Here is a 14,193-nt window from a genome sequence, read left to right as displayed (position 1 = left end):
ATTAGGGAAGACAGAACACTTCCTAACACATTCTACAAGGCCAACATCACTCTGATACCAAAGCCTGACAAGGACAACACAAAAAAGGAAAACTACAGGCCAATATCTCTGATGAACATAGATGCACAAATCATCAACAAAATTTTGGCAACTCAAATTCAGCAATATATCAAAAGGATCATACATCACAATCAAGTGGGATTCATACAAGGGACACAGGGATGATTCAACATCTGCAAATCAATCAACGTGATACACCACATCGACAAACTGAGGAATAAAAACCACATGATCATCTCAATAGATGCAGAGAAAGCATTTGACAAGATCCAACAGCCACTTATGATAAAAACTCTTAACAAATTGGGGATAGAAGGAAATTACCTCAACATAATAAAGGCCATTATGTGACAAACCCACAGCCAACATCATACTTAATGGGCAAAAACTGAACACCATCCCCCTGAAAAGAGGAACAAGACAAGGATGCCCACTATCACCACTCTTATTCAACATAGTACTGGAGGTTTTGGCCAGAGCAATTAGGCAAGAGAAAGGAATAAAAGGAATCCAAATAGCGAGTGAAGAAGTGAAACTCTTGCTGTTTGCTGACAACATGATCTCATATATAGCAAACTCCAAAGAATCCATTGGAAAACTAATAGAAATAATTAACAACTACAGTAAAGTTTCAGGGTACAGAATCAACTTACAAAAATCAGTTGCTTTTCTATACTCCAATGACAAACTTACAGAAAGAGAACTCAAGAATACAATTCCATTGACAATTGCAACTAAAAGAATAAAGTACCTAGGAATAAATTTAACCAAGGAGGTGAAGGACTTACACAATGAAAACTGTAAGACATTACTGAAGGAAACTAATAATGACATAAAGAGATGGAAAGAGATTCCATGCACATGGATTAGAAGAATAAACATAGTTAAAATGTCCATACTACCCAAACCAATCTACAGATTCAGTGCAATCCCAATCAGAATCCCAATGACATTCTTCATGGAAATAGAACAAAGAATCCTAAAATTCATTTGGGGCAACCAAAGACCCCAAATTGCTAAGGTCTGAGCCAAAAGAACGATGCTGGAAGTATCACAATCCCTCACTTCAAAATGTACTACAAAGCCATAGTGATCAAAACGGCATGGTACTGGTACGAAAACAGGCACCCAGATCAATGGAACAGAACTGAAAGCCCAAAAATAAAACTGGACATATATGGACAGCTAATCTTTGACAAAGCTGCCAAGAACATACACTGGAGAAAAGATAGTCTCTTCAGTAAATGGTGTTGGGAAAACTGGACAGCCACGTGCAAAAGAGTGAAGGTAGACCACTCTCACACCATACACAAAAATAAACTCAAAATGGATCAAACACTTGAAGATAAGTCCTGAAACCATAAAACTCCTGGAAGATAATATAGATGGTACACTCTGACATCGAAATAAAAAGGATCTTTTCAAATACCATGTGTTCTCAGAGAAGGGAAACAAAAAGAAGGGAAAAGAAAAAATAAACAAGTGGGAGTTCATCAGACTAAAGAGCTTCTGCAAGGCAAAAGAAAATAGAATCAAAACAAAGAGACAAGCCACTGACTGGGAGAAAATATTTGCAAATCATATATCTGACAAGGGGTCAATCTCCATAATATACAAGGAACTCACACAACTGAACAATAAAAAAACAAATAACCAGATCAAAAAATGAACAGAGGATACGAACAGACATTTTTCCAAAGAAGATACGCAGATGTCCAGTAAACACATGAAAAGATGTTCAACATCACTAAGCATCAGGGAAATGCAAATCAAAAGTACACTAAGATACCACCTTACACCTGTTGAAATGGCTATAATCACTAAGACTAAAAATACCAAAAGTTGGAGAGGGTGTGGAGAAAAGGGAACCCTCATACACTGCTGGTTGGAATGCAAACTGGTGCAGCCACTATGAAAAACAATATGGAGATTCCTCAAAAAACCAAAATAGAACTACCATACAATCCAGCAATCCCACTACTGGGTATCTACCCAAATAATTTAAAATCAACAATCCAAAGTAACATACGTACCCCTATGTTCATTGCAGCACTATTCACAATAGCCAAGACGTGAAAACAACCCAAGTGCCCATTGACTGATGATTAGATAAAGAAGATGTGGTATATATATACAATGAAATACTACTCAGCCATAAAAAAGAGAAATTCATCCCATTTGCAACAACATGGAAGGACCTGGAGGGAATTACACTAAGTGAAATAAGCCAGACTGAGAAAGACAAACCCCATTGGGCCAGCCCTGTGTCTGAGTGGTTAAGTTCGCGAGCTCCACTTTGGCAGCCCAGGGTTTCGTGGGTTCAGATCCTGGGTGTGGACATGGCACCGCTCATCAAGCCATGCTGAGGCGGCATCTCACATGCCACAACTAGAAGGACCCACAACTAAAAATACACAACTATGTACCAGGGGCCTTTGGGGAAAAAAAGGAAAAATAAAATCTTAAAAAAAAAAAGACAAACACCAGATGATTTCATTCATATGTGGAATATGAACAAAACATGGACAAAGAAAACAGTTCAGTGGTTACCAGGGGAAGAAGGGTGGGGGTGGGCACAGGGGGTGAAGAGGAGGACTTATGTGATGACAGTCAAGAAATCATGCACAACTGATATCTCACATTGATGTAAACTTATGAACTCAATTAAAAGTTAAAAAAAAAAAAAGATAAGGTGACATTATTGAGCCAACCTGAGGACTAGTCTGGAAGTCAGTCTTCACCACGGAAGACAGCACTCCGGAGAAGCGTGGTTCACGGTGTGGTCATACACTATTTCAGAACAAAGAACATACATCAAGCATGACAGGAACACAGTTTTGTTTCCTCAAAGACACAAGCAGATGTTGCGCAGTTGGCACACACATGTGCAGTTAGCTAAACGTGCAGTGAGGCACGAACACAGCAGGTCAAATGGACCTTGGTTTTCTGGAAGAAAAGCTTATCTTCAGAGTACTGGTACTGGCATCAGAGGAAGGGAGACGTTCGTCCCTATCTTTAAGAAGTGCATTCTTTGCTTTGAAAAAATGTTTGAAGCAGATGGACAATGCATGTTTGATGGGCCAGAAGTCAGGCTGCTCTGGCAAAAACAAGTTTTGGGGCAAATCAGGTTTAAACCAGAATGGCTTCCCATATACCCCAATATGTGAAAGTTTATTATTCTTATTATTTTCATCATTACCATGAAAGATATAGCGATGGAGCTGTGTGAAGACTTCTTTTTAGAGAAAGGGAATTAGATCAAAGGTGAAAGATATCCTTGGAGTAAGCTAAGAACTCAGGAGAAATCTGAGAAGAGCCCAGTGGGCCTTGGCTTCCACAATTCTCATATTTAACCATGAAATGGAAATTAGGCGCAGGGCTACGTTTTTTGGTCATAAGCAGATTAGTCAGATTGTCCCAAAGAGTCCACATACTCTTCTTTCTACTCCTTTTAAAATTTCACTGTCTGAAGGAGCTGAGAATTATAACTGCTGAATAAACTTGCCCATTTATTAAATAACGAGTAGAGAGTCGAGTTGACTCAGAAAAAAGACAGGAAACATGGTAAATGTGGGAAAGGGCATTACAAAGTTTGCAAAGGAAACCAAATCTCCAAAATACAATGATTTTGCCATACTATTGTAAGTAACTCAGGAGAGACAGCAAGGCACTCCCATATGAATTCTTTTTTATTTTTTTCCCCTCTATTCAGAGTTCCATCCAGATGTGGGAGCCTCAAGCAGCTAGTAGAATTTTTTAAAAGAATAATTGAAAAAGTAACCTAAGATTTAAGAGATCAAGAGACAAATACATAAATGGGATATTTATAGTGTGATGTTTATTAAACTAACTTGAAAAACAAGATTCTTTTATTTTAAATGACTCCATTCAATGCATGAAAGGAATGTCCTCAGTAAAACAAAAGTAACATTTCCAAGAATGTCATTTTATTATCTCTCGTTCGGTGTGCATTTTCAGCCTTTGACATCTGTCTTTATCACCATAACCAACACAGAGTTGTTCAAAATAAAGTTTTGACCCAAACTGGACTATGGAGATGCAGACAGGAGTGAAATAAAAGTCAAAACAAGCAAATTAACACCATTAACCAGTAAAAGTGTTTTTCCTGATGTTTATGTATCATATTTACAAAAGTAAAGTTAAACCAATTGGTCACTATGTACACGTGTTAGCAAATATTAGTACTTTACATTACATATATATGTGCATTTGTAATAATCAAGTAAAAAGATAAATTTTAAATAATTTTCATTTATGAAAAATATATAAAATGTGACTGATACTTCAATTTGAGTGCTTGTTCAATACTCAGTGCTTAAAAATATTTGGGAAAAAAAATCCCAAAATATATTCTGATAGAAGTTATTAAAAGTGAAGGAGATAAGGAAACAGTGGATGTAAAATGTGATTTTAATAAGTAGGGGAGGTGAGCAGAATGAAGATACACATCTAGGCAGGAATCACATAGCATATGCCAGATGAAGAATCAGAAATGAAAGGCATACGGTTTTCCCTAAGGTCAATTTCACGTGAAATCGAACAGAACCAAGGTACTTTCAGGATGGAGTACATGAATTTTTTTGGTAATGAGTCCATGCTATCAGCCGACGCAGAATTGACTTCCTCCTAGAGTTTCACGAGGAAACATGCGGGGACATTTACCCCACAGCACGCGACAACGTCAGTTCCCTATTTGGCTTCTCTTAACAGGGCAAGGGCGCAAAATGCCACGTGACGACCTCACACAACTTCGCTAGGTACCCGTCCTTACTGAAGAAACAGGGGACGGCATCAACCATCTTCTAGAGCACAAGCTGAGTTGGAATTCTTGGACCTCGAGTCTCTTCTTTCTCTAAAGACTGAGGTCCCTAGCTAGGGACTGGGACAACTCACCCCAGCGCAGAGGGCCCTCAAGTCTTTCTGAGTGTGCTTCCCGGCGCACTCCTGTTGGGGATGGGGAGCGGGGGCCCCGTCCAGCCTGCTATTTGAGGCAAGGGCAGCAGCAACAGCAGAGAGTCCGGCAGGGGTTCTTCTTCTTGTACTGCACCGCCTTGCGCACCTGCACCTTGGCCTGGCCCGTGTAGTCGAGGGTCTTCTGCACGTTGAGCTCGATGGTATCGATGGTGTCGCCCTGCTGCTCCACCAGCCGGGCCATCTGCTTGTAGAGGTCGTGCAAGTCGCGGATGCGGCTCTCCAGCTGCAGTAGCTCGCGGTGGCGACTCTCGATCTCGTTGAGGGCTGCCCGCGCGCCCTTCACGTCGGCCAGCAGGTTCTCGGAGAACACATCCCACTTGCCCTGCTCGAACATGTCCTCGATCTGGTCGCCCGAGACGTCCTTGCCCATGATATCCAGCTGGCGCTGGATGCGGATCTTGCAGTTGTCGCGCTGCTTCATCTCGGCCTGGTTGTACTCGTGCATGGCGCTCTCGAAGGTGCGGGTGAGCGCGCAGTAGTGTGCCCGCCAGATGCGCGCTACGGCCGAGTGCTCGCCGTGCTGGGCCTCAGCCGCCTCGCACTGCGCCTTCATGGCACACAGCTTGCGGTAGATGGCCTCGATCCGGGCCTTGATGGCCTTGGCAATGGAGCTGGTGTCCCGCTTGATGCTGCTGAGGCGCCGCATGGATGTGAGGAAGCGAGCATTCTGCTTTCCCAGCCGCTTCACGTCGGCTATCAACTGCTGGTTTTCATTCTGAAGGTCCTTGACGTCCCGGTACAGGGACTCCAGAAGGTGATCCGTCTCAAACACGATGTCCTCGTGGGGCGCATCAAAGTCATCGTCTTCGCCTGGGAACTGCTGGTCGCACTGCCTGGTTAAGTCCAGAAGTTCTGGGAGCCGGTCCTTCATTTTGCCTGCAAGTTAGAGATACGGAGGTTAAATTCCTCTAGCGAGAGTCAAGTATTTGCATTGCGGGAACTAAAGCTTAAAGAAACGTTAGGCTCAGCACTCCCCGTTCTTCATGCTTGGGCGTACCTAACAAATGCTCTAAAGGAGCTAAATGCTATATGACGTTTTGCTTACAAGTCAAGGGCTAACGTGACAGAGAGGCAGGAACACACTCGTATGTTATAGCCGGTAGGCAGGCATCAATATCACAGGCACCCAGACCTTCACTAGCAATTCAAAATTTTAGATTGCATTGGGAGCCAATCTCTTTTTCTTGCTTTACGTTCTCCAATCATTGCAAATCAAAACAGACAGAAAAAGGAAAAATAAGAAGAAAAGCCTTGCAAAGATAAAGATTTTTAAATAAGGACAATTTACACGGCTTTGGGGCCAACTCTAAGCGTCATCTATTTCAGCACTTCTAAGAGCCCTCGGTCTTGCACACCACAATAACTCTTAAAATAGTTACCATATAAATCATGGTTTAAATTGTTCTCCCTTAAAAATGTTATAAACGTAAAAACATGCTTGAAATAAAACAACAAAATAAAGACAAAGGTCTAATAAGGAAGTATGAAATTTGGAAGCTGAAATTTCCTTGTACCTCTACCCAATATCACTGATACGTCCTTCAATTTGAGCTTGCTCAATACTTAGCGCTTAAAAATATTTGGGAAGAAAATTCCAAAATATATGCTGATGGAAGATATTAAAAGTGAAAAAGATAAGGAAGTAGTTAAGTGTTTAACGCAATTTTAATAAGTAGGTGAGGTGAGTAGAGGGAAAATACACATCTGGGTGGCAATCACATAGCATACGCCAGATGAAGAATCAGAAATGAAAGATGTTCAGTTTTTCCCAAGGGCCCTAGTGGTAAGCATTATTAATGAAACGGCTTTTTAAAAAAATTTTATGTGGAAAATTTCAATCATATACAAGCCTAGTAGCAATAATATAACACACTCCCATTTATCCATCACACAGAAGCAGTATTTGTCCACTGTTAACAGCTTTTTGAAACAAGTCGGCAGCTCAAGTAGAATTTCCATGTTTTTATAAGGCTGGTTCTGATCAGTTCCGTGCTTAGTAAGGAAAAATAATGTTCTCTATGTCCTTATTTTTTCCAGGGAAGTGAAAAAATTTCATTTTTAGTAGCATGTATATATGTCAAAATAATGAGCATATTGCCCTTACACACAAGATTTTGTGGCTAAATTCTCTTTCTACTATATAACTTGAAGAAAAGGAGGGAAAAGCAGTAGTACTTAATGGCCACTCAATCTATCAGAGATCCTGATCTCATATTAAAAGCTTCTCTCAAGTTGAGCTAATTAATTGTACAGCACCACTAATGGAATGCTAACAAGTTGGATCTTTAGTGATAAGTGGAAAATGGTGAAATACTAACCGTGGACTCTCATCTATCTGCCATGATCATATTTACATAAATTAAGCAAAGTTTTATTCAATGGTGATGATTTTTAATATAAGTTATCCTGCTTAAAATGCCACTTTTGCTGTCTGATGACAAAAATCAATACCAGAACTTCTCAATGATGAGGAAGGTGACTCTTCAAGAAGCATGACCGAGAGGCAGAAAAAGACCCAGCCTGGATCAAAACGATGCTTTCTCTGGCCTGTGTTTCCTGATAGCCAAGTATTTCCTCACTTGGAACAAAATTTAGAGACAAACCACCAGTTGGGGGAAATTGCAACATATGGCAGATAATGGGTTAACATACTTAATATATTAAAACCTCTGGCCAAAAAAAACCCACTTGCCCAAACAAAGAAAATGAAAAGGCAATTCATGTAAGAAGAAATATACATCCTGGAGAACGTAAGAGTAGCTAATATGTATCGGGTGCTTACCGTAATGCCAGGTCTTTCTAGGCACTTTTCATGGGATGCCCACTTTTATCTTCAGATCGACTTCCTGAAGTAGGTATTATCCTGACCTGAGCGGGCCAGTGAGCAGAAGAGATGGAGCACTTCACCCCAGGTCTCCAGCGTGGCCTCATTAACCACTTCACTAAACTTCCTGAGCAAATGTATAAAAGTGAGTCACGAAGGACTTCACTATTAAACCACTAATATTTTTTCTGCCCACTCAGTTGGCAGGAACTGTTTTTTTAATAATAATTTTTAAAAGTTGGGGAAGATTCTGAGAACTCTAAAAAATGCTGGTAGGAGGGCAAATTGACAGAACTTTTCTGGAAGGCAGTTGAACGGTATGTATCAAAACCTTTTAAAATGTGTTTCTGTTTTAAATTTATTCTAATGTACATTTATTCTAAGGAAATATGCAAGGGTGTGTGAAGCTCATTGCTATATTTTCATCAACACATTGTTCTTACAGGAATTCAGAAATAAGCTAAATGCACAATAATAAGGTATTGGCCGCTACACGATCACAGAGTTTCGAAGGCTATCTAATGGGATGAAAAGCATAAATACATACAATCTATCAAATGTAGGTAAAGAGAGGAGACTGTGCAACACTACCACACAGATATCCTGAAACAAAGACTTGAGTAATACACCTCAAACGTTAATACTAGTTTTCTTCAAATGGTGGAATTATAAATGGTTTTTAATTACTTCTTTGTGCTTTTCTGTATTTTCCAAATATTTACAATGTCCCTGTAGATTTTATAATTAAATAAAATCCCACAAAACTATAAATATTATTTGTTTAAAGGACTAACTTCTTAAGGTCCTTCTTTAAAACCAATGCATTACAATCAGGTCAACAGCTCATGTGACCAGGGGAAAGTACATTCTAGCTAGGAGGGAGTTGAGCTGTATCTATCTGCTTAAGTTAGTATCCAATATATTCTACTATGCAACATGTGGATGAGACAGAGAATGGATGCATTTTGATTAACAAGGCAAGAGTAGGTGATAGATGCCTTCCTTGCATCTTGGTCAAGACTTAGGAGGCACTACAATGGAAGGTAACAGGTGGTCAAGGAACAGCACCACACACCAGAAATCAGGGATCTGCTTGTCGGTCTCCCACTCGTCCTAGACAGGTCTCGTGCTCTGCATTGCTCTCCTAGAGCCATGAAGAAACTATTTAGGGGGAACATCTCATTCATAATATGAAGAGCAAAGCACACTTCAATCACACAGAAACCGGCCTTTGAAGAAGATGTTCAGAGACAGTCATTCCCTCTCAAGACCTAACGACCATAAAGGCCTGTCCTAAATCAGGTGAAGGCCTGCACTCATTTGAAGGCTCAAGCCCATGATTGGCAAGGAGAGAGAAAGGAAGAGTGTGGGGAATTAAAGATTCTCTATGGACGTGGCGACAAGACGGTGGCCTTCATCATGCCTTCCTGCTCATCTTTCCTGGCCCAGCCCAGCCCCAAATGAGTTGGTCCCACTGATCTAGAAGGCCTCCTGGTTGCCAGGGAGCAAGAATAAGGAAAACTACAGCAGAAAGTCAACCAAGAGGCTGCCATTTCTAAGAATGTCCCTGAAAGAATGTCTCTTGCTGCAGTTATACCAAAAGATGTAAGGAGGCACAGAAAGAAGATCAAAATAATCTACACATCCAGTAGCTTGATTGCCTACTATGAGATCCTAAAAAGGGAACCATGGTAAATGAGAAAGGAAAATCAAATAATTCTATTAATCTTTCTGTTTCATTCTGATAAAGAATAATGTAATAAATTTCACTAAATTCCATTCATAAAGTTCTCGGAAGAAATCCTGCTTAGATTCACACAGAGATGAAGAACTCAAAAGAAAATTTACAACCAACTACCAGAAATCTGCTTCTACTTTCTAATTATCTTTTCAGGCATGCTTATCACCTTTCCTGAGAACTACACCCCACAGTGAAGGAAGGGGAAATTGCTTAAGGTTTCTTTCACTGGGCAGTAAGATTTTATGTAAAAGAAAATAAAGGAAGAGAGAGATGATGGTAGCTCAGTGGCTCTCAACCTTAGGAGGCAACAGAATCTTCTGGAGAGCTGCAAACAACACAGATGGCTGGGCCCCTAGAGTTTCTGATTCAGTAGGTCTAGGATGATCTCTAAGTGATTCTATGCACGCTCAAATTTGTGACCCATTCTATAGATACTTAGCATGGCATCTTTTTATTCATAAACATCATGCAGTTCTGGACAACTTACAATAGTTCTCAGCTTGGGGGCAGTCTTGATGAGCAAATAACTGGTAGGGACAGAAAGTGGTAGCTACCAGCCTCTCTCCCCAGTGGAGAGCTGTTGGCTTCCTGAAGCACCACCTTGACTGCTTGGCATGGAGGTTAGATATGAAATCAAGGTCAGCCGAGAACTCACTCACAGCCCAGCAAGGCATAAAAACAATTTATGAAGTCCAAAAGGCAAAGTAACCAAGAATGTTAGAGAATTTACCCCAACTCCTTTACTTTAGGATGGACAAATATAATTGTTGCAGGCACTGACCAAAGGGGAGTATGAGCAACACTGACTGAGCTTTATTATTATGAGATACCCTCAGGTACAGAGAGAATAAATTCCCTAACAGCATTCATGGTGAAAAATGAAGGGCAGAAATACTCTATTAGCTAAATATGCTGGCCACTGGGACCTGGATCCTGCTGCCAAGAACCTAATGTATTTGGCACATAAGATCTTGACACTTTCTGTCATATCAGAAAAGAAATATTCAGACAGCAGGTGTACCTACCACAGAAGATCAACGAGTGGGGCTCGTGGCCACATAAATAAGCCATAGGCTGGGTGCTATGAAGAACCACCACCAAAGTCATTGTTCCCTTCCTGTTTCTAGGGGAACCAGCTATAAACACAATGCAGAACTATATTTCTGATCATAAAAGACAGGTCTTGTGCCTACTTACTCTAAGGGGAACAAGAAAAAAATTGTTCATACATAATTATGGGGTAAATTGTACCACTCCCCCTCCCACCAATTCGTATACTGAGCTCATAAGCCCTAACCCCAGTGCCTCAGAATGTAATCGTATTTGGAGATAAGGTCTTTGTTAAAGAGGTAATTAAGTTAAAAGGAGGCCTTCATATAACACATACATTATTATACATTAAGCAATACATACAGTAAACAAATTTGCCCACTTCTAGGAAACAAAACCTTTCCCTGTTTCACAGCCATATGTTAAAGTATTTTTTACAAGTAGTGAGAAAGTTTACACATGGGGGTGCACACTGCAGAGGAGGGCAATGTACAAATCACGTGAGGTTTATTATGGGGATCACCTTATAGACTACAGGAGGGGAACAAGTCCGAAAGCATGGAAGGGTCTTCCCGTCTGTATTTATGACAAAGAAATGCTCTAGACACTGTTCCTCTGTAATGTGAGGTCAGAAAGTTTAGGATTCTTGTTTTAATGGGAACTGAAGTCCACATTTAGACACATACACACACACACCCACACACACACACAGGCTTTGCATATGGTATTCAGCTACTAGTGAAACTAAACAGATCTTGTGCCAAGATACACAGTCCGAATGAGGAGTCTCGGAGCAGAGAATCTCCCTGACCTCAGTAATGAAGTGCCCATGTTCGGATTTTCAGATTTTATAATCTTTATCCCCTGTGTCCTAATTTGATAGCAATTTTTAAACTATTATTAAAAGAAAATGATAATTACAAATCACAACCTGTCTTTATGCCTAGGTCCACCACTGGTCCATATGGTGCCTTAAGGAGCCTTTGAGTCTGGACCATGTGACATCTTTGTGGAAACGAGAAGAGGGCCCCTTTCTCTGGGTGGGTATAGCCCTGTATCAGGGCACAGAGCCTGGTGAACTAGGCACACGAGAGATTTCTAGCCCCTTGCATCCTTGTGGCCAAGCACCCTTGTGCTGAGCACAACCCGCATAGTTCCATGTGGTCACTCTGAGTTCGCCTTTCTGACCACCTCGTGCAGCCCCTCCTCCCCAACCACCACCACAGACATGTGGCAGGCACCAGAAAGCCCCATAGGGACCTGTCACAATAACTTAGCATTTACTTTCCAGGACACACCAGAGTAACACAACCCTTAAGGGCAGTGAGTGTACTTTCTCAAACAGGTTGATTCAGATCCATAAATAATAATTTCACTCAAGTGAGTAAAACCTAGCATTCTGCTCCATTTCTTGATTTAAAAAATAACACATCTAAGAGGGGAAAATCATTCTTTGAACTTCTAAAAATTATAGGCTAAAATAAAAAGATTTCCTGAAAGCTCTTATCTTCTTGCTGTTCTAAAGTTAATTAAAAAAAATAAAATTGATGTTGGATTTTGAAGTGCACTGGGCAAAAATATTTTTTTATTGAGGTATAATTGACATACAAGGTTATATTAGTTTCAGGTGTACAACATAATGATTCGATATTTGTATATAGTAGGAAATGATCACCACAATAAGTCTAGTTAACATCTGTCACCATACAGAGTTACAAAAATTTTTTTCTTGTGAAGAGAACTTTTAAGATCTACTCTCTTAGCAACTTTCAAATATGCAGTACTGTATTATTAAATATAGTCAAAAACACATTTAATTGTTTAATTTCTTGGGGTGCAACTCAAACCGCAATTTGAGAGTTTGAAGAGTGTTAATTGAGATAGATTATAATTATAAAAGTCTGAGGCTAGAAAAAATAATAAAATCAGTCTCTTGTTTGCCCCTTTCAAAAGCAAAAAGCAGGAAGGAGTTTTGCCAAAGCATTTTGAGGGAGTCTGACCTATAAAGAGGAGACAGTCTCCACTTTCCAATCACTCTACTCATTGATGCCCCCTGACACTTTCACTTTTCAGTTCCCTCCATCAGAATTTCCTGCCAACATCTAAACAGAAGAAGGCAGTCCAATGTGCACAGTCAGTCCGCAGCCAGTGGGCAGTCAGAGTTTTACCGAGAGCAAAACGCTCTCCGATGGGATCTGCAGAAATGCGCTGTAAATCAAGCAGCTGCTCTGGGACTCGACTCCACGCATCCTGCTCTATGGCTAACATTGATGAGCCATCTGCAACGTGCCAGACACAGTCCAAGCACTGTGCAGCCCCCATGAGCTATCAGCGTCATCCCATTTCACAGGCGAGGACACCTGAGGCCTACTGAGTTGAAGCAATTGCCTAAAGCCACACAGTCAATAAACGTGGAGCTGAGATCTGAATCCAGCATCCACCAGACCCGAGAGCCCACCTGTAAACCACAAACCTGCACTAGCTTCTTTTTCCTGAGCCTCCCCAAAAAGGCTTCTGAAATCTTCAGTCTTACGGGGAACCTATTCTCTGTCTGCTATAACGACATACTGCAGACTAGATGGCTTATAAACAACAGAAATTTACTTCTCACAGTTCTGGAGGCTGGAAGTCCAAGATCAGGGTGTGAGCATGGTTGGGTTCTGTACCTGGTGAGGGCCCGCTTCCTGGTTCATAAATGGCCATTTTCCTGCTCTAACCTCACATGGTAGAAGGGGCAGGCCAGCCCTGTGGGTCCTCTTTTATAAAAGCACTAATCCCATTCATGAGGGTCCACCCTCATGACTTCCCAGAGATCCCACCTCCAATATCATCACCTTGGGGGTTAGGATTTCAACATATGAATTTGGGCAGATGCGAACTTACAGACCACAGCATTCCCTAATCAAGCTTTTCTATTTGGAAAAATTATTAGCATCTAATAACCTAGATCTGGATGAGCACACGAAAATGTTTTCCCCATTAGAACTACTACCTTCTTTCCCACAGTAGCATCTTCCTATCAGGGCTTTTCCCCGCACTGCAGGGTCTCAGCCGTTATAGCATCCAGTCAGGCATAACTCATCGCAACTTTCCAGACGTCCAGGAAATTATTAACGCTCATAGATAATCCTCGTATAACAAAGATCACTGTCGCCATGACTGAGCAGAGACCGCTGGAATAAGGAAACACCGATACTCGGAGACAGAAGCATTACGGTCAGGGGCACAGAGGTGCGCACTGAGGCGATGCTAGAAGATAAGTTTGCTGAGGGAGGAAGAAAAGAGAAGAGCGCTCGGGGTCAAGGCCCAAATCACCTCTACAAGTTTTTCCACTCTCATCTGTATTAGCATTTACAAATGAAAACAGTTGTTGCTGTATCTTACATCTGATTTGGCTTTTGAAGCAAACTTTTGGCTAGAAAATATAGAAGAAATCTATGTAGAAATTAAAAGTGATGAGGAATACATTTTTAGTCCGGTTTGAAAATGTGTACGTCTTTGATTAAATTTTATATTTCATAAC

At 40.9% G+C, this 14,193-nt stretch overlaps 1 protein-coding gene across 7 annotated transcripts in view; it reads right to left on the bottom strand.

Annotated features, from left to right (window-relative positions):
- Positions 1 to 3,985: 3,985 nt before the first annotated feature.
- STX11 (syntaxin 11) overlaps positions 3,986 to 14,193 on the bottom strand; it is a 42,552-nt gene continuing 32,344 nt past the window's right edge. For 6 of the 7 annotated variants that reach the window (XM_070506612.1, XM_070506616.1, XM_070506631.1 and 3 more), the window contains one exon: positions 3,986 to 5,931. In XM_070506612.1, the coding sequence (XP_070362713.1) occupies positions 5,063 to 5,931 (869 nt within the window). In that variant the 3' untranslated portion in view covers positions 3,986 to 5,062. Of the gene's footprint in view, positions 5,932 to 7,837; positions 14,008 to 14,193 lie in introns of those variants that run through there. The other variant, XM_014850678.3, reaches the window with a different exon arrangement.

Source organism: Equus asinus, chromosome 1, assembly GCF_041296235.1.
Source record: "Equus asinus isolate D_3611 breed Donkey chromosome 1, EquAss-T2T_v2, whole genome shotgun sequence".
NCBI classification, from domain to species: domain Eukaryota; kingdom Metazoa; phylum Chordata; class Mammalia; order Perissodactyla; family Equidae; genus Equus; species Equus asinus.
Note: the sequence above shows the minus strand (reverse complement) of the source record. Positions and strands in the feature narration are given on the sequence as shown.